This window comes from Crocuta crocuta, unplaced genomic scaffold (genome assembly GCF_008692635.1).
Source record: "Crocuta crocuta isolate KB4526 unplaced genomic scaffold, BGI_CrCroc_1.0 scaffold58, whole genome shotgun sequence".
NCBI classification, from domain to species: Eukaryota; Metazoa; Chordata; class Mammalia; order Carnivora; family Hyaenidae; genus Crocuta; species Crocuta crocuta.
Genome location: NW_027532417.1, coordinates 867,584 through 888,579, shown reverse-complemented (window position 1 = coordinate 888,579; position 20,996 = coordinate 867,584). Strand labels below are relative to the sequence as shown.

The window sequence follows — 20,996 nt, the reverse complement described above, 5'->3', positions numbered from 1 at the left end:
GATAAATTAATGAATCAATTTTTAATGTATTATTAAAGAAAATGAAAATGGATGGCCTTACCTTTTTACAGCATTTTATTTTTGATACTATTTGAGGTGGGGTACTTGGTATAGGGGCAACTGATCGAGTTTCCTATACCAAGTAATTTTTCCCCCAAATCTTAGGAATGCTGATAAATCTTGAAAACATTAGTTCAAAGACAATATTAGAGTTTTATGCAAGATACATACTTTTCAAAATCAGGGCATAGTCTTTATGTGGGAAATAGTGTATACTCTTTTTTAATTTTTATTTTATTTTTTTAATTAAAAATTTTTTTTAACGTTTTCATTTTATTTCTGAGAGAGAGAGACAGCGTGAGCAAGGGAGGGTCAGAGAGAGAGGGAGACACAGAATCTGAAGAAGGCTGCAGGCTCTGAGCTGGCTGTCAGCACAGAGCCCGACACGGGGCTCAAACCTGCGAACCGAACCATGAGATCATGACCTGAGCTGAAGTCGGACGCTTAACCGACTGAGCCACCCAGGCACTCCAGTGTATATTCTCAACTACCAAATATTTTTATAGGAAATGCATATACTCATTTCTTAAGAAACATCTTAGTGGAGAGTAGTGGTAGGAGAAAATATATAAAAAGCATGTCTTTCCTTTTTAGTTTTAACTCTTGAAATATGAAGAACCTATCATTCATACTTTTAGTTTTGTTGCTATCACACAGAGCCTTAGTTTGTGAGCACCTAAAGCAAATCCGAGCTCACTGTCCTCAAGGCAAAATGTAATGTTTGCTGACTATCATTAACTAATGGTACACCTCAAGAGTTTTATTGTATTTTTTCCATCTTTAAACTTTATCACTGTATTTTTCTTCAGGATAAAAAAAAATTATGGGTCAATTTTCACTGAAGTGGGCTGGATTTATGTATTCACCTCTCATCAGTGTCAAAAGGAATTGTGCACATCATTCCCGGACAACAGGATGAAAGCCTGTCTCTGATTGGACACTAGGGATATCAGCTGTACTCACAAGATAAGTGTAAAGTTGAAAAGAGAAATACACTTAGTAATTCGTCCAAGCCAGCATATTTTAACAAGTTTGGAACTTGCATAAAAATGTTCGTGAATTATTCACTTCTTCATACAAGAAAGTTAATATTACCATTTTTAAATCCAGTGAAATTTACCATCATAAAATTCTTTGCTTTGCAAAGACTGATAATTCAGAACTTTTCAAGTTGTCCATCTTTTTCTAATAAAAAAGATAACAAAATCAATAAAATGACCATTCTTTACCACTTACTTAGAATGAATTTTTATTTGTTCAAGGTAAGGGAGAGTAGCTATTTCAATGTATTTCAATATTGGCCTATGCCTTGAATGACAAAAAAAATTGTGTTTTATGATTCATCCAGAAATTGACATAACTGAATTTTTTTAAAAACAAATTTAGGTGCCATGACTTGAAAATTTTTAACTATTGAATCACACTGCTGCTCTCTAATGTATTTAAGATAGTTTTAGAGATATTCCCTCTAAGCTAAGCGTGGGTGCTTGCTGACAATAGTCACCTGGAAAGCCTCAAGGTACTCAAATTGCAGGCATTTCTTTATATTTAAGTCTTCATTAAATGAAATATAAAGATTCTGACAATACCTGTTTTGATACCTTATGAACCTAAAATAAGCCTGCTTATATCTTTGAAAGTTTTAGTGACTATAGTTTTGAGTCATTTTATTTAGCCACAGGAATATTGGACCTCACATAAATAATAAACTCTGGACCATGGTTGAAATATTTCCAGCAAGAGCAGTAGGACTGAGTTGTTAAAGAAGTTGTGCTGAGTACTCTATGGGGTCAGACAGATTGAGTTTTGTACTGGTGCTATAGAACTTTTGGGCTAGCACCCTGGGTGAATGATAGCACCACTTCCTGAGTCTCTCACTTATATGTATATGTATATTTATATATATACACACATATATGTATATCTCACATATATGTGATATATATGTGTACATGCAATGATATACACATACAGATAAATACACACACACACACATAAATGCTATGTAATCTATTTTTTATATAATCCACCTTTCTCTCAAAAGATTCCCTATGGTTCCTAGTACATACATAGTATTCAGAAGGAAGGAGCATATTTATACAGCATTTGAAAATGTCGTTTCAGTCATTAGTATTGTAAAAAAAAATCTTATGTGAAACAAAATTTACTAATACTCTAAACCCCCAGATGAGTGTATTACTCCCAGTTGCAGGAGGCTAAAACCTTAGTTTTAAAAATATTATCCAACCGAATTAATTAAAATATCCAGTGAATCAACTTTGATAGTTTAGCAATGTGTAGGTATAAAGCATATTTAAGTTGGTTATAATATGCTTTACTTAGAAACATAATTACATATATGGCTACTGTGTTAATTTATTGAGGTCTTCTTATTGATGAATATAACCCTTTCCTCAGATTCTAAATCCTATTTTAAAACATATAAACTCTCTAAAATACTGAATTTGCTTACGGTGTTTACAGTAAAGAAGGACAACCTAAATATCAGTTAAACATTGGTAGACCCTATCTATTGTTCTTTCTTCTCTTTTGATAAATGTGGACATTGTTAAATATAATAGAAATATAGACTCTTGAGCTATATATGTTAATAGTAAGGAAAAGTTTTATTTTTTCTTTAGAAAACTCTGTCTTGTTGCCCATCATTAAATTTTACACCACAGGAGGGCCTGGATGGCTCCATTGGTTAAGCATATAACTCTTGATTTAGAGCTAGGTCATGATCTCATGATTTGTGAGGTCAAGCCCCACTGTCAGTGCAGAGCCTGCACTTTTCTTTCTCCCTCTCTTTCTGCCTCCCTTGATTTCTCTTTCTCTGTCTCAGAAAATAAATACACATTTAAGAAAAAATAAAAAATAAATTTCACACTACCATATATATGAACTTGTCTCATTTGGTGATTACTTAAGCAGTATTTATATTGCTAGTATATACTATGTCTCTTTTCATTTCAAAATGATAAGATTTACTAATTAAAAATATTGTAACCAACTAAGTTAACACATGAGATTTAATAAAATACAGGTTTTTATTAGGAATGTATTTAGAATTAAATCTATATTCTCAACTCTCTGTTTTTCTCTCTCTGTAGATACCCTCAGTTTCAATTTAATCAAATCATATTTTTTGGAACCAAAGTTTTCCCCACTCTCAATGTCTTTATATTGCTTCTTATGTTTTCCACAGCTACATAGAATATTAATCATTAAATTATGAAATATTTTGAGAAGTCTAGACTTTAAATATTCACAAAATAATAACTGTTCCGATGCATAGCATAATGCCATGGATAGAGTTGGCACTAAATACATATATGTTGCATAAACTAATCAAATTTCTCAATCCTTTTTTATTATTTTTGGGTTGCTACTGCAACAGAGGTTGAAGAATCCAAAGTGGTGCAGGGATATTGAGATAAATAAACCACAGACCCAATCCTCAGAATAATTTCTTCTAGGGGTGAGAACTGTATTTAACTATACATTAATAGGTAGAATGCAATTAGTGCTTTGAAAGCTATCAACAAAATAATATTATGTAGAGTTATCCTTTTTTAAAAATGCAATCTTTAGGTAAACCAGATACAGAATCATTCTCAATTATTACTATACAATATATTGCCTATTAGCCACTGTAATCTATAAATTAGTGAAAAATAGAACTCTGAATAGTATTGCATTGTCTTATAAGTAATAATTAATGAAATCCATTTTTGGAGAGATTTTTAGGGAAACATCTACATACTCTGAAATTTTTCATGCATTTTACTTACTCTACCAAATACCAATTATTATTACTAATGAACTAGCACTGTGTTCTCTCAACTTGAAATTATAACCTATTCTAAAATTTCATGTTACATCCTGAGGCCAGGGAATTTACTTTCTTCTCAAGTGCGCATGGCACATTCTCCAAGATAGATCACATACTGGGACATAAAGCAGCCCTCAATAAATATAAAAGAATAGAGATCATACCATGCACACTGTCAGATCACAATGCTTTGAAACTTGAAAATTNACGCGGGGCTCGAACCCACGAACCGCGAGATCAGGACCTAAGCGAAAGTCGGACGCTTAACCGACTAAGCCACCCAGGCGCCCCACTATGAAATCTAATTTAAAAAAAATTTTAATATAATTTATTGTCAAGTTGATTTCCATACAACACCCAGTGCTCATCCCAAGTGCACTTCTCAATGCCTATCACACACTTTCCCCTCTCCCCCAACCCCATCAACCCTCAGTTTGTTCTCAGTATTTAAGAATCTCTTATGGTTTGCTTCCCTCCTTCTCTGTAACTTTATTTTCTGCTTCTCCTCCCCTATGGTCTTCTGTTAAGGTTCTCAAAATCCTTTCACATATAAGTGAAAACATATGGTATCTGTCTTTCTCTGACTAACTTATTTCATTTAGCATAATACCATCCAGTTCCATCCATGTTGTTGCAAATGGCTAGATTTCATTCTTTCTCATTGCCAAGTAGTATTCCATTATATATCTAAACCACATCTTCTTGATCCATTCATCAGTTGATGGACATTTAGCCTTAAAAGTGCTGCTGTAAACATTGGGGTACATGTGCCCCTATGCATCAGCGCTCCTGTATCCCTTGGGTAAATTCCTAGCTGTGCTATTGCTGGGTCATAGGGTAGTTCTATATTTACTTTTTTGAGAAACTTCCAAACTGTTTTCCAGAGTAGCTGCACCAGTTTGCATTCCCTTCAACAGTGAAAGAGGGTTTCCATTTCTCCACATCCTCACCAGCATCTATAGTCTCCTGATTTGTTCATTTTAGCCACTCTGACTGGTGTGACATGGTGTTTCAGTGTGGTTTTGATTTGAATTTCCCTGATGATGAATGACATTGAGCATCGTTTCATATGTTTGTTGGCTATCTGGATGTCTTCTTTGGAAAAGTGTCTGTTCGTGTGTTCTGCCCATTTCTTCAATGGATTATTTGTTTTTCAGGTGTGGATTTTGGTGAGTTCTTTATAGGTTTTGGATACTAGCCCTTTATCCCGTATGTCATTTGCAAATATCTTTTTCCATCCCGTCAGTTGCCTTTTAGTTTTGTTGATTGTTTCCTTTGCCATGCAGAAGCTTTTAATCTTGATGAAGTCCCAGTAGTTCATTTTTGCTTTTAATTTCCTTGCCTTTGGAGATGTGTAGAGTAAGATATTGCTGCAGCTGAGGTCAAGTAGGTTGTGTCCTGCTTTCTCCTCTAGGATTTTGATGGCTTTCTGTCTCACACTCACGTCCTTCATCCATTTTGAGTTTATTTTTGTGTATGGCGTAAGAAAGTGGTCTAGTTTCATTCTTTTGCATGTTGCGGTCCAGTTCTCCCAGCATCATTTGTTAGAGACTGTTTTTTTCCATTGGATACTCTTTCCTGCTTTGTTAAAGATTAGTTGGTCATACATTTGTGGGTTCAGTTCTGAGTTCTCTACTCTATTCCATTGGTCTTTGAGTCTGTTTTTGTGCCAATACCATACTGTCCTGATGATTACAGCTTTGTAGTAGAGGCTAACATCTGGGATTGCGAGTCCTGCCAGTTTGGTTTTCTTTTTCAATATTACTCTGGCTATTCAGGGTCTTTTGTGGTTCCATACAACTTTTAGATTTGTTTGTTCTAACTTTGAGAAGAATGATGGTGCGGTTTTGATTAGGATTGCATTGAATGTGTAGATTGCTTTGGGTACTATTGACATTTTAACAATATTTATTCTTCCAATCCATGAGCATGGAATGTTTTTCCATTTCTTTGTGTCTTCTTCAATTTCCTTCATATGCTTCCTATAGTTTTTAGCATATAGATCTTTTACATCTTTGGTTAGGTTTATTCCCAGGTATATTATGGTTCTTGCTGCAATTGTGAATGGGATGTTTCTTTCTCTAATTTTTAAATTTCATGATTTTATACATTAACTTTTTTGTGACAGACATTGGATATTCAGATTTCACAGATATACCTTTATTTTAAAAATTTCCTTATTCTTTCAAGGGAGGCAAAGGAATAGGTATTATTAGAAACAGATTGCTGAACATATCCCTGAGTTCTAAAGGGTCCATTTCTATTGAAATAGAATCTGAGGTGATTTTAACATATAATGAATTACTTTGTTAGTAGAGAGAGACAAGTTATGAAATAGAGCAAAATTTATAGAAGTAAGAAAAGACAAAAATGATGATGCAGAGGACTAATTGAAGAGGACTGATAGATGATTTTGAGGTTGAAAAAAGCATTTGGAATTGATTGTAACATATTTAATGGCAAAACAGTGGCCTATATTATTTTTGTCTTACTTTGTTTAATAGGAAGAATCAAACCCAAATGAAAATAGTGCTATATTTTGATAATGTGTTGATATTGTGTTATTATATTATAATTATTCTTGACAAACTTAAGAAAAAAACTAATGTAAAAAGAACATATAGGCTCAGAAGTAACTGCTGGTCTTTCTAACAAAAAGTAGTATTTTTGTCATGTAAAGATTGGAAAGAAATTGTGTTGTGTAAGACTTGATTAGTGAAGGATTTTTAGTGAAGAATTAAAAACAGATTCATTCCAGGACCACATAATATGTAGTACCTATCATGAACATTAAAAAAAAAAAGTCCTTGCACAGTGAGTCACCATATAGAGATAGATTGTTTTCAATAAATTAAAGAATATCACATATAAAATTCAAAAGATAGAAACTCAAGGATATTCAATTTCAATAAATTAAAGAATATCACATATAAAATTCAAAAGATAGAAACTCAAGGATATTCAATTAAATATATCTATTTTGTGCTGAATAGAAATTTGGGCAAAAAACTGTAAATATCAGCACCAAAACACTTATCCAAGTTTCTTTTCTAAATTGTAGAATAAAGGATGTTTGGACAAGTGGATGGATAGTCAAAGTAGGGAAAATATGATAATGAACTTTTTATTTCAAAATTCTATCTCCTATCACATATTAGAGAGTTTATGTGACTCTCCTCTTCTTGGATAAAGGTGGTGCTATTCACCAAAACTAGATACAAGAATTAATAGAGTTGGAGGAAAGATAGAACTTAAATTCTATTGAATATGGCATGTCTGTTTTCCAGGGTGAAAGAACATGGCTCATGGTTAGTAACGAGTACTACATAAAAAGCAAACATCTCAGAATGGAGTACTATCTGAAAATATGTATTTGAGAATCTTCAGAATTTAGCCCAGTGGAATTCATCAAGGAAAGCATAATATCCTGGGAAGATTTCTTAAAATACAAATGTATATTCCCTCCCAAATTCTGATCTTTTCCCTGTGGCAGACTGTGGTTGCCTACCAATATCTGTCCTTTTCTTATTAATAAACCCCAAATTTTACTCCAGGCAGCACAGTACCTAGCAAGAAACTTGCATTGCTCACCCTTCCCTTTGTCACTATGGGGTGGCCCATAAGATATAAACAGAAGTTATTGGAAAGACCTCTAGGAAAGTACCCTAAGACCCATGGCCAATGTCCTTTTGTCATTTTTTACCCTTTCCTCAATCTTACTGACTAAAATACAGACATGGGGTTTGGAGTCTAGTAGTTGCCTTGACTCATGAGTAAACCTTGAAGATAGAAGCCATGTAGAGGCAGTAAGACAGAGATGATAAATTTTGAAAGAACCTGGGTTCCTGATGATCTGGTGGATCCTCTGTACCAGTGCTGGAAAACTGTGAAGACAAAGACAGATGACACTATATTACTTATTAAAACATTCCCAGCCAATTTACAGACATTGTGTATTTTACATCTGAAAGTGTCCCCAACTCTCCATGAAGCTCCCTTTCAATATTTTATTTGTTATTTCTTCTACACATATCTGATTCATTTGTACTTTTAAGAATTTTGGTCCCATTTCCCTTTCTTCCTATGTTACTATCAGTTTTAGTATGCTGTAAAATCGTTTTTTCTACCCTTGAGAGGGAGACAAAGCACAAGTCAGGGAGAGACAGAGGGAGAGAGAGACACAGAATCCAAAGCAGGCTCCAGGCTCTGAGCTGTCAGCACAGGGCCCAAAGTGGGGCTTGAACCCACAAACCATGGGATCATGACCTGAGCTGAAATCTGACACTTTACTGACTGAACCACTCAGGTGCCCCTACCCTTTCTTTATCTAGATTTTTCTTCAGGCTGTCTGGACCACACCATCTTGCTTTTTGTTTATTTCATATTTCTCTTTCCCCCTGTGTTTTGTTTAGACATGGCACCCTCCTGACATGTCCCTTTTTCCCTCAACCTCCTTTTGAACATGGTCCAAAGTATATTATTACTCTTAATAGAAAGACAATTGATGAAAATCATACACAATGGAGCTCTTTTCCTATTTTCCTAACTTTGTCTATCTCACAGTTTTTGGTTGTTTTTAAAAAAAATAAAACAAATCATGGTGTATGTAATAAATGTGAGAGTTCTTTGATAACTCTAAAATGTATATAACAGATGTTATCATGGTTGTCATTGTTTTTATTTTGTTTCCACAGAATATACGTTCTCCTATTGATTTAAAAAGCTCTAGAGAACTGAGAAGACATGGTTCTTCTCTTTTATATGAATTAAAAACAAAAGGAATTGGTAAAAAATCAAAAAGATCAGGACATCTCATTCAAAAAGGTTAGTTATATAAATTTTTAAATGATATGTGTGAACATTTTTTGATGAAGAGCAAATCATTAGAAATTGGGCATGTTAATTTTGAACTGTAAATATAAGACTCCATGAAATATATGTTTAGATCTCTAGATAAAATATCCATATCTCATTTAATATTTTTAAATATTCAGAAAGTTGTTTCATGGATATCAAGAACTGGATTTGAGTATAAGGTGGGAATTAAGAGAAATAGGTATTAGCAAGAACTATATTGAATTGATAACTTTGTTGCAGTATGGCTAGATCAGCACAAATTTCAGGAAATCTGTCAAGTATCAGATTAATTAATATACATAATCTCAATTAAATAATGATATTTAATATCCTTCAGGATTTGAACATAATTATATTTGTCAATAAAAATACATTTTATGTTAATAAGATTTTGGTTGTCAAATGTGTACTTGTTATTTTATTGTTATATAATCATTTTTACAAAACTATTTGAAATTATTATCAATTTTCACAGGTTTTCTCTTAAACCTTTTTAAAATTGTTGTGATAAAAACACTTAACATGAGACCTACCCTCTTAATAGATTTTAAATGCATAATTCAATATTGTTAAACATAGTCATAATGTTGCACAGCAAGCTGTCTAGAACTTTTTATCTGGTATGACTGAAACTTTGTACCCATTTCTGTCTTTCTCTAGCCTTTTAATTCTTAAATATTCAAATCTTTCTCTTCTTAAAAGCTCACAATGGTGTCTTTGTTCCCTTTTATTTTCTTTGTATGTGAACTAGTCTATCTCTGCCAGCTCCTTAGTTGTCAGTGGCTTTATTTGTTATTTCATCATCCATTAGTTTCCATTGTACTTTATATTATTATATATAAGAATAATTTACATTAGTATCCATTGTACTTTATATATTTCGTAACGCTCTTAAATTTTATTTATCTTTTTTTTGTATCCAGTTATTTAAATCCTAGATTTATAAATAAAAACGAAATGATGGAAAAGTAGTATACTTTTATTCTTTCATCCCATATACTATATATTCTTCCTGATACCCTCAGGCAATATCATCTAATAATTTTAGCTGACTTTTCTGCTGTTTACTTTTATATTTTCACGTAACATGCTTATTCTGCTAAATTTTTTTTGTTTAGTTTTAGATACTGTTTACAAATTTGCACTGTGAAAGATGGACATTTAATTCCCTTATAAATCCTCCCTAATACACACACTTACATATCCCCTCCTCTATTCTCCCAATAGAATTATATCATCACTCTTTGGGGATTAATTAATATTTAATGTTTTAATTATTAAGACATACATATTGCTCATGGCTGAGCCAAACAATGTATTAGGGTATGTTTGCTTCTTTATTTATTTATTATTTTTTTGAAAACTAGTTTGAAAATCTCACATCATTCAAACAACCACTCTCCCCAAGCACACCCATATATATTTTTTTTTTTCATGATATATTTCCTCAAGTCTTTCCTTTTGCTGATACAATCAGGACTGCTTACTCTCCACACGTGCTCTTATATCATCCATCTTGGGACTTCTCAACTGTGGGCCTGAGAATTTATTTGTCTCCATGCTACATTGGGACTCTGACTTCCAGAACTCCCTATATCTTATCCTTTCTTGGTTTATTTTCTTATTTTAATACAGTGCCTTCTGTCTTAGTTTACTGAGAAAGAATATATAAGAGGTAAAATTTTTAAATCCTTGAAAGCCTAAATATGTCTTTATGCTACACTTAGGTTTGGTTGATGATTTGACTATATAGAGCTTCTTTCAGAATTTTTTCAGAATTGCTTTATTGTGTCCTAATTTCTAGTGTTTCCTTCTCAGTCCATTTGTGGACTGAGAGTCAAGAACCTGATTTGGAGCTAGAACTCACGAACTGTGAGATCATAACCTGAGCTGAAATCGGACTCTTAACTGACTGAGCCACCCAGGTGCCTCATATGTCTGTCTTTATATCAGAATCACACTGCTGTGATTACTCTAACTTTGTAGTAAATTTCAAAATGATGAGGTATGAGAACCATAATTCTCTTCCTTTTTAAGATTGTTTAGGCTCTTTGTTTTTATTTTCTTAAATAAAGCCAAATTTTATTTTTTTTAATGTTTTATTTATTTTTGAGAGAGAGAGAGAGAGAGACAGTGTGAGCAGGAGAGGGTCAGAGAGAAAGGGAGACACAGAATCTGAAGATAGGCTCCAGGCTCTGAGCTAGCTGTCAGCACAGAGCCCGACGCGGGGCTCCAACCCACAAACCGTGAGATCATGACCTGAGCCAAAGTCGGACGCTTACCCGACTGAGCCACCCAGGCGCCCCTGTTTTGGCTCTTTGGAGTGTCTTGAAATTTTGTATGAATTTTAGGATGGATTTTTCTATTTCTGCTAAAATGCCATTGGGATTTTGAGAAAGAGTTCATTGAATTTATAGATTACTTTGAGTAATAGTTTAGCAGTGTTCTATCTTCCAATTCACTAGCGTAGGATGGTTTTTTTCCCATTTATTTGTGTCATCTTTAATTTCTTTCAGCAACATATTCTAGGTTTCAGTGTAGAAGTCTTCCTCCTTAGTTAAATTTATTCTCTATCAACAAATAATTTTACTTTTTCCTTTCCAGTTTTCATGTCATTTAGTTCTTTTTCTTGCCTAACTGCCCTGTCTAGGACTTCCATTGTATTGTAATACAAGTGCAAAAGTGGGCATTTGTCTTATTTATAACGTTAGACAAAAGATTGTTGTCATTTTACCATTCAATAAGTATTAGCTGTTGTGGGTTTTTTTTAAATCTCTTACTGTGTTGAGGTAGTTTTTGTCCATGCTTTGTTTGTTTGCTTGTTTTTTAGTGTTTTTATCATCAAAGTTTGTTGAATTTTTGTCAAAATATTTTTTTGCATTGATTGAGATGGGTCATGTTGTTTTTTCCTTCATTCTGTTAATGTGTATTACATTGATTGACTTTCATATGTTGTAACATTTCTTACGTTTCAGGAATAAATCTTCCTCCATCCAGGTGTATAATCTTTTTAATATGCTACTTAGTTGAGTTTGTTAGTAGTTTGTAGAGGATTTTTGCATTAGTATTCATAAAAGATATAGGTTTTCTTTTCTTGTAGTTTCTTTGGCTTGAGTACAGGATAATGTAACCTCATGGGAGTAAGGAGGTATTCCATCCTCTTCAAATTTTTGAAAGAGTTGAAGAAGGATTGTTGTTACTACTTTCTGCCTTGTAAAATCATCTGGTTCTTACTTTATTTATTGGGAAGTTTTTGATTACTGATTAAATCTCCTTACGAGCTATAGATGTATTCAGATTTTTTGTTCTTCATGATTCAGTTTGGTAGGTTGTGTATTCATAGGAATTTGTCTATTTCATCTAAGTTATACAATTTATTTACATACATTTATTCACAATATTTTTATAATCCTTTCTAGTTTTGTAAAATCATAGTTATATCCCCTCTTTCCCTTCTGATTTTAGTTATTTGATGCTTATCTCTTTCATTCTTAGCCTTTCTAGCTATTTTGCCAATTTTGTTTATATTTTTGAAGAACTGTGTCTTGTTTTCATTGACTTTTTCCTCTATTTTTATAACTCTGTTTGTCTCTTCTCTGATATTTATTATCTTCTTTCTTCCTAACTTAGTTTAGTTTATTCTTTTTCCAGTTACATAAAACATAAAGTTAGTTTGTTTATTGAATTGTTGTTCTTTTGTAAAGTAAACATTTATATCCATACACTTGCCTCTTAGCACTGATTTGGATACATCCTACAAGTTTTACTATATTGTGTTTCATTTTCATTTGTCTCAAGATATTTTATAATTTCCATTGTGATTTCTTTTTTGTCTCATTGTTTATTGAAGAGGGTGCCATTTAATTTCTACATACTTGTGAATTTTCCAGTTTTCCTTACGTTACTGATTTCTACTTTCATTCATTTGTGATTAGAAAATACAGAATAATTTCAGTATTTTTAAATTTATGAAGATTGATTTTATGGCCTGACATATTGCATGTCACTAGATAATCTTCCACGTGCACTTGATAAAAATGTATTTTCTGCTATTTTTCGTAGTGTTTTGTATATGTCTGTTTTCTCAAGTTTGTCTATAATGTTGTTCAGATCCTCTGCTTACTTTTTAATCTTTCTGGTTGTCCTATCCTATATTGAAAATGAGGTATTAAAGTCTCCTACTATAGTTGTACAAATGTTTATTTCTACCTTTAATCTGTAAATGTTTATATTATTTTTTTATTCTTCTAATGCTTGGTGGATTTGTTTATAATTATTATATCTTCTTAGTGAATTGACTCTTTTATAATATAATGCCTTTATTTGTCTCTACTCAAGGTCTACTGGTTTAAACGTTAATCTTATCTAAAATATAACTTTACAGTGGTGCCTGAGTGGCTCAGTTGGTTGAGCATCTGACTCTTGATTATAGCTCAGGTCATGATTTCATGGTTCATGGATTTGAGGCCCACATCAGCCTGCATACTGACAGCACAGAGTCTGCCTGAGATTCTCTCTCTCTCTCTGCCCCTTCCCCACTCATTCTCTCTCTCTCTCTGAAAATAAAGTTAATAAGTTTAACTTAATAAAAGTTAAGTTTATTTATATAAATAAATATAAATAAAGTGTGTGTGTATATATATATATGTATATCTTTACAGAAACATCTAGAATAATGTTTGGCCAAATGTCTGGGTACCATGATTTAACCAAATTGCCATATAAAATTGACTATCACAGAGAGTTTTACTAAATATAGAATTCTCAGTTGAGAAGCTTTGGTCTTAATTTCAGTACTTTAAATATATCCTCCTGCTGCCTCCTGGCATGCCAAGTTTCTGCTGACATATCTGCTAATTATCTTATTGAAAATCCCTTGTATGTGATGAGTCACTTTTCTCTTGTGGCTTTCAAGATGTTTCTTTGTCTTTTCACATTTTCTTTATAAGATCTCTCAGTGTGGGCCCCATTTTGTTTATCCTACTTGGCATTTATAAAGCTTTTTGATTTGTAAATGCATGTGTCTACTCAAATTTGAGAGGATTTTTTTCTTCAAAAACTTACCTATTCCTTACTCTCTTCTCCTTCTGGGACTCCCATAATGCATACTTTACTACATTTGACAGTATTCTGTAAGATCCTTATTCCCTCTTCACTTTTCTTCATCCTTTTATCTTTTTGTTCCCAGACTCAATGATTTCAAAAGCTCTGTCTTTAATTTTAGTGATTTTTTTCTTTTTGTTTACATATATTGTTGAATGGCTAATGAATGTTTCAATTCAGTGATTTTATTTTTCTCCTTCAAAAATTTCCTTTTAATTCTGTCTAATAATTTCTATCTCTTCATTGATATCCATATTGATATATTGTTTCCCTTATTTATAAGCTTTTGTTATTTGCCCATGTTTTCCTTTGTCTCTATGAACATATTTTAAAGAGCTGTTTTAAAGTTTTTGTCTAACATGATAAATGCTAAACATCACTAGTTATTGGGGAAATGCAAATCAAAACCTCAGTGAAATATTATACCCTCACACCTTTGAGAATCACTAAAATCAAAAATACAATGTTCTTGTAGAGGACATAGAGAAAAAAAACACTTGTGCACTGTTGATGAAAATGTAAACTGGTATAGCCACTGTAGAAAACAGTATAGAGTTTCCTCAAAAAATTAAAAATAGAACTATAATATGATCCAGGAATTCCACTACTAGGTATTTACCCAAAGTATATGAGAACATTGATTTGAAAAGATATATGCAGCCCAGTGTTTATTGCAGCATTATTTCTAATAACCAAATTATGGAAAAAGCCAAATGTCTGCTGATAGATAAATGGAGAAAAAGTACACACACACACACACACACACACACACACAGAATGGAATATTACTCTGCCATTAAAAAGGAAGGAAATCTTGCCATTTGCAGCAACATGGATGGTGCGAGAGAAAATAATGCTAAGCAAAATAAGTCAGTCACAGAAAGACAAATACCAATGGTTTCACTCATTCATGGAATTTAAGAAACAAAACACATGAACAAATAAAAAAATGAAACAAACCAAAAATCAGACTCTTATCTATAGAGAACAAACTGATGGTTACCAGAGGAGGAGGTGGGTGGGAGGATGGGAGGAAAAGTGAAGAGGATTAAGAGTACATTTATCTTGATGAGGACCAAGTAATGTGTAAAATGGTCGAATCACTGTATTGCATACCTGAACTATTATAACACTGTTAACTATCCTGGGATTAAAAAAAAATAAAAATCTATAAATAAATAAATAAATAAGTTTTTGTCTAGTAAGTGTGATATGTGTGTTCAGGGACAGTTTTGGGGGATTTGTTTTGTTTCTTTAAATGGGCCTTGTTTCCTTCTTTTTTTCTCTGCACTGTGATTTTTTGTTGAAAATTAAGCATTTAAAATAGCTACCTCTTTCAACCTTTGCAGACTTGTATGGAAGAATTTTACTATTTAACAAACCCCTGAGCCTTAAGATCAGCTCAGGGTAAAGGCTTAAGTAACTTCTTAGGTCTTTCCTGGGCATGCATCCTGTCTGGGTCATTGTGTATATGGTTTTCTTTTCTTTCAGTTTTCTCCGTGTTCATTTAAATGTCTTAATTTCTCAAAGGGTCTCTCCCTACCTTCTTTTGGGGACTTGGATATTCTGTTGTATTTCTCTGTTCTCAGTAGTTTTCTCCCAGGAGTCTAAGCTATATTTTGAGTAACTACTGTTGTTCTCAACTTGATATGAAGCCTTTTTTTTCATCTCTCAATTTTCAGTCATACCTCCATTCTTACCTGTATTTGGTATTTTTGAGTCCATAATTTTCCTGGTTTAACTTTTCCAGAGGGTGAATCTTTATTCACCTTTAAGGGCAAATGGATAAAAGAGTCACCTGGTTATATGTGCTACTCAAAAGATCAGTTGATCTAATTATGCCTTTCAAATAATTTTTTAAATCATGTTTCAAATTCCCTACCTTTTTTACTGTTCTGCATTGTGAATCACATTTCTTCTTTGCTTGTCCATATCAAATCTTAAATTTCAACTTCATATGTCTGATTGTCAGTTGCCTTTTATCTATATGCTTCTAGCTTCCAAATGATATTTGGCGTTACTAATACTTACTGTCTTTCTCATTGTCTTTGAATGTTTTTTTTGTGTCTTTTTTATCATGGTACTGGGTACAAAGAGGGAAGAAAGAAAAAAGATAGTTGTTTAAGTTATTTAAACCTTTTTGTTTAATCTGAAATCCATATTGATTCTTTAAATTGAGCTCACTTTAAATTGAGCCATATTTTATGTTAAATATGTAGGAGGAAGGAAAAGTAGTAAGGAAAGAAGAAAGAAGTAGGGAGTTTGGGATTACCTATCCGGTTCCAGGCAAGGGATGGCTGAACCCTTGGAAAACATCATTCATAAATCATACTGAGTCCTGACTGACTTCCCTTTCAAGTGAATGTTTTGTGCAGCCACAATCAATGTATTATGAAAATGAAAAGGTGTTAGCCATCCCATTGCTAGATAATGGCACATTGTAATATTCAATTTAATTTATTATTTATGTTTTACAATGAGGAAAGTGAGTTTAAAGAGCTAAGATAATTTATAAAAGGTCACATAATCCAAAAGTGACAGAGCTGGTACTATTTCTAGATCTGTTTCCTCATTTAAAGTCTAGTGTCCTTTTTGTTTCACAATGATGCCTTCTGAGGGCTGTAAATGTTTCAGTATGTAATAATTAAATTATGTGCATGGGAATATGGCTCTATTAGATTAAGCTATCTAAATCTATGAATTCTAATAAAATCTGCCATTCCCTCTGTCATTCCAAATATTGTGGAACCACCCATTTTATATAAAATTCTATTATTTCCCATTTATTTTAAATATTTCTGTTGTTAAAAGGGTTATAGAAATTGAAGACTATCTTACTTATCTTAAATCATTATAATTAGAAGAAATAGAGTAAAAATAACATTTCCCATGTTTATTTTATTAAAATCATAGCCAGTTACCTTATACTTGCTTTCATCAAATGGCCAGAAATTGTACTGATGTTCTTGAAAAGATTTCAGGTGTGCATGGGGGGGATGGATATTTATCAATTCAGTATTAAACACTGCTTTTGTTTTTTCTACCAAGCAGTATTTTCTGTTACTTCATAATCATTGCTTTTTTTCTGTTTAGGATCATCTTAATCCATTTCACCAAGTTTTACATAATAGCATATACTCAGACTCATAAAGGATGAGAAATACCTTGTGCTGTTGGCGGCATTTGTCCTTCCTTCAATATATAATTTTTCCTTTTAGAATGACCAGTCTAATTTCTTTCTCTAACCATACTCAAAAATAAGCTCAATAATCTCATTTTGGAAGATTATGAAGTTTGGTGGTCTCCTCCTTCTGCCACTTGGTTAATATTAGGTAATAACACTGTGGTTGATATGTAGACCCTTTCTGGGCTACTTCCTCATTTCCTCTAAATTGAAAGATAGGCAAAGCTGGAAGTACTTGGTGGTTAAAAGTGCTGTGACCGTCCCATAAGTAGCAGTTTCCTTTACTTTCATGATTTTCATAAGGAGTATGATTTGCAATCCTTGCTTCTACCTATTTGATGTTTGTTAAAATCTACTTATGATAAATGAGTAAGTCCATTAGATCAAGATTTTCATTGTTATTCAAATAAATATTCTGATTTTGAAAAGAGTAGGGTATTCTATTTTTGCTGATTTTCGTTTCATCTACGTAATCAAGAATTAAGAGAAAACTATCAAAATACTCCGCTATAATGGTGGATTTGTTTGCTTCTCCTTAATTCTATCAAATTTTGTTTCCTATATTTTGAGGTAATTTTGTTAACTACCTCTATGATCATAATTACTTTCTTTATCTCTAATAGTGCCTTTTCCTCATGCTCTATTGTCTGATATTAGCAAGGCTGTACCAGCTGTGTGTTAAAGTTTTCCTAATATGTTTTTCCATCCCTTTCAACTTTTTGCTTTATATGTTCATCATGGAAATAGCAAATAGCTAGGCTCACATATTTAGTTCAGTTATATGTATTAGATATTTACTGAGATAGTTGGGCCTATTTCCAGTTTATTCTACTCTGTTTTCTTCTTTCTTGTTTCTTCATAATTGGTATCTGGTTTTCCCCCTTCTCTTGGATTTTTTTTATTTTGAAATAATTTCTAATCATAAAAATGATATAAAGATTACAAATTATTCCTGAATATCCTTTATGCATTCCTCAGATATTATCTTATATAATCGTTGTATAATTATTAAAATCAGGAAGTTAACATTGATACAATACTATTAATTTCTTTGTGAATATATTCATGTTTTGCCAATTGTATGTCATTTTTCTTGTCTAGGATGTAATCCTACTAGCATCTAGATTTTAATGGTGCTATCATATACATACTCTTTCTGTTCATTTGGTTATATATTTTAATTTTTTTTAAGAAACAGCAAATCTTACCAAGTTATTTGGTCAACATTACTTTCCATATCCTTTACAGGATCTCCTAGATTCACTTTTCATCTCATTTCATCTCACTTTCCTTCAGAAGGTTTATGTGAAGCTATAGTAGAATATTTTCTTTCACCTTTTATCCTGAGGACTATTTTTTACCTTCTCATTTGAGTAATTAATTAAATTTTAAAGTCTATTTTCAGGGGCGCCTGAGTGGCTTAGTCGGTTGAACGTCCGACTTTCGCTTAGGTCATGATCTCGCGGTTTGTGGGTTCGAGACCCGCGTCGGGTTCTGTGCTGATGGCCAGCTCAGAGCCTGGAGCCTATTTCAGAGTCTCTGTCTCCCTCTCTCTCTGACCCTCCCCTGCTCACGCTGCCTCTCTCTCTCTCGCCTAGAAATAAATAAAAATATTTAAAAAAAAATAAAGTCTATTTTGAAAATTATTTTCTTTCAGTATTCAGAAACTATTGCTTTATTGTATTCTTGCATTCAGTATTGCTGTTGAGAAGTCTGATGTCATTTAATTCTTATTCTTTTAGAAGCTTTTAAATTTGTTTCTCTAGCTTTGGCATCCTTAATATGTACATTATAATATGTATATGTAGGTGTTGTTTTATTTTTTCCCCTGCTCTTGCTCATTTGTATTTGGCATACCTTCCATTATTTCTTCACATATTTTCTCTCCTTCTGGAACGCCAAGTTCCTGAACACTTTTACTTCTGTTCTCCATATCTTTAAACATTTCTCTTTTTTCTTTTTTATCTCTTTATCCTTTCCAGGCTTATTTTGGGAGAATGCCTCAAATTGATCTTTAAACTCATGAATTATTCTTTAGTAGCATCTATCTTACTATTCCTATCATATACCTACCTAAGATTTTACTGATTATACTTCCAATAGCATATGTTGTTCAGCTTATCTTTCTCTTGATGTAGTTTTATTTTAGCCTGTGAGATCATATTCCCAGGAATATTGGATTCTGTTTGACAACAGCAATTGGGAAATTGCCTATAGAATAAACTTTTTGGTGTGGCTTTCAGGTACTTGGTTATCTGTGTCATGCGGTAGACTCTTGGTCCAATAGTCTTTCTTGTCTAGCAAGAAAGCAGGATACAGGATTAAAATGTGAGAGATGGATCACCTGGATAGCTCAGTCAGTTAAGCATCCAACTTCAGCTCAGGTCATGATCTTGCGGTTCATAGGTTCCAGCCCAATATTGGGCTCTATGCTGACAGCTCAGAGCCTAGAGCCTGCTTTGGATTCTGTGTCTCCCTTTCTCTCTGCCCCTCCCCTGTGCGCACTCTGTGTGTCTCTCTCTGTCTCTCAAAAATAAACAAACGTTAAAATTCGAGAGATGGCTAATGTCTGTGAGAAGACAAGAGCCCCAATTAAGGGTCCTTGCTCCATTTTTATTAGGATCAGAAGGCTTACAAACATGGTGATGGACATGCACAAAGAGAGAATAAATTTGTGAATATTAACTATGGGCGTGAGGGAATGAGAGTTTTGAATATATGTGGTGTTAGGGGTTTGGGTCAGTATAAAACAAAATCCTGGCTCCAGGGAGATGGTTTTAAAGGCAGACAGGAGGCGCTCTGTCTGTTTATCTTAGCTAGCCTAGAGAATAGGACAGATGCTACCTCAGGGTCAACAAGGCACCTTTCTTTTGCTAATTAGCTCCACTCTGGGCAACTTCACCTACAGCAATCTATAGCCCTATTTACCTGTTTACCTAATTTGGTCTTTCTTTCCTCTGAAAGCAGCTTTCTGCTATAGTACTAAATTGAGGGGCATATCTGCACTGAATACCTAATCTTACTTACCTCATATACCTTTGTATTGAGGCCTTTGCCCTGCCCTCTCTATCCTGGGGCCTTCGCCCTGCCCTGTCTATACCTATTTACCTAATGTTGTTTAACCAATCTTGGGTGAGAACATCCTATGGCTTTCTAATTCTTCATGACTTGTTAATCCATCAGTGCAGGTTCAGGAAATTCCTAAGCTTATTCTGGTTTTAGATTATTTTGTAGTCTCATTTCTCAGTATTTCTCCCTCTTTATAAAAGACGTGTTCTAGTTATACGGTACTACTTATCATTCCAAGAATATAGTACTGTTTTGCTTATTCTTTTTTTCCACCTGGAAGTGCAACCTTTTTAGCTCTTGAAACCCACTTATTCTGCAATACCACAATTCCATTTGTTTTCTCCAGTAAGTTTTTGCTGTCTCCAACAATCACAATTAATGCCTTGGTCTTATGCATCCAATAATAGTCTATTTTTACCTTTTGTTATGGTTGTGTTGGCAAACTTCCTCTTGCCAAAAAGTGAATTGCTTTACAACAGAAACTGTTTAAATATTTTCTTTCTATCTTTCATAACATCTGGCAGAATATTGTGCCCACAAGAAGTATTCTTAAGTGATCTTGTATCAATATGTAAATGAATCCTACCTTTATCCAAAAGAAGTAAATTGCATGACAAGTAAGCAAATGGATAGTAGTAATCCCTTGTTCTCCTCTTTTAAGCATAACAATCCATGCTTCACTAGAGTCAACTAGGACTTAAAGAAATCTCCCTATGCCCTACATATCTAATTATGGATTTTACCTTTTTACTCCATAATTCTTCAACAAGTTCTTATAGAGTAGCTATGTGCACTTGAGAGAATAGTTATTCAGTTAACACTTATTCTGCAAGCTTACAGAGCAATATTTCTCAATCTTACTCAAATCATGACACATGTTTAAAATGA

At 33.2% G+C, this 20,996-nt stretch overlaps 1 protein-coding gene across 4 annotated transcripts in view; it reads left to right on the top strand.

The window, feature by feature from the left end:
* Positions 1 to 20,996, top strand: part of LRRIQ3 (leucine rich repeats and IQ motif containing 3) — a 201,070-nt gene that overhangs the window by 129,047 nt on the left and 51,027 nt on the right. For all 4 annotated transcript variants that reach the window (XM_077778993.1, XM_077778992.1, XM_077778989.1 and 1 more), the window contains one exon: positions 8,590 to 8,719. In XM_077778993.1, coding sequence (XP_077635119.1) covers positions 8,590 to 8,719 — 130 coding nt within the window. The remainder of the gene's footprint in view (positions 1 to 8,589; positions 8,720 to 20,996) is intronic.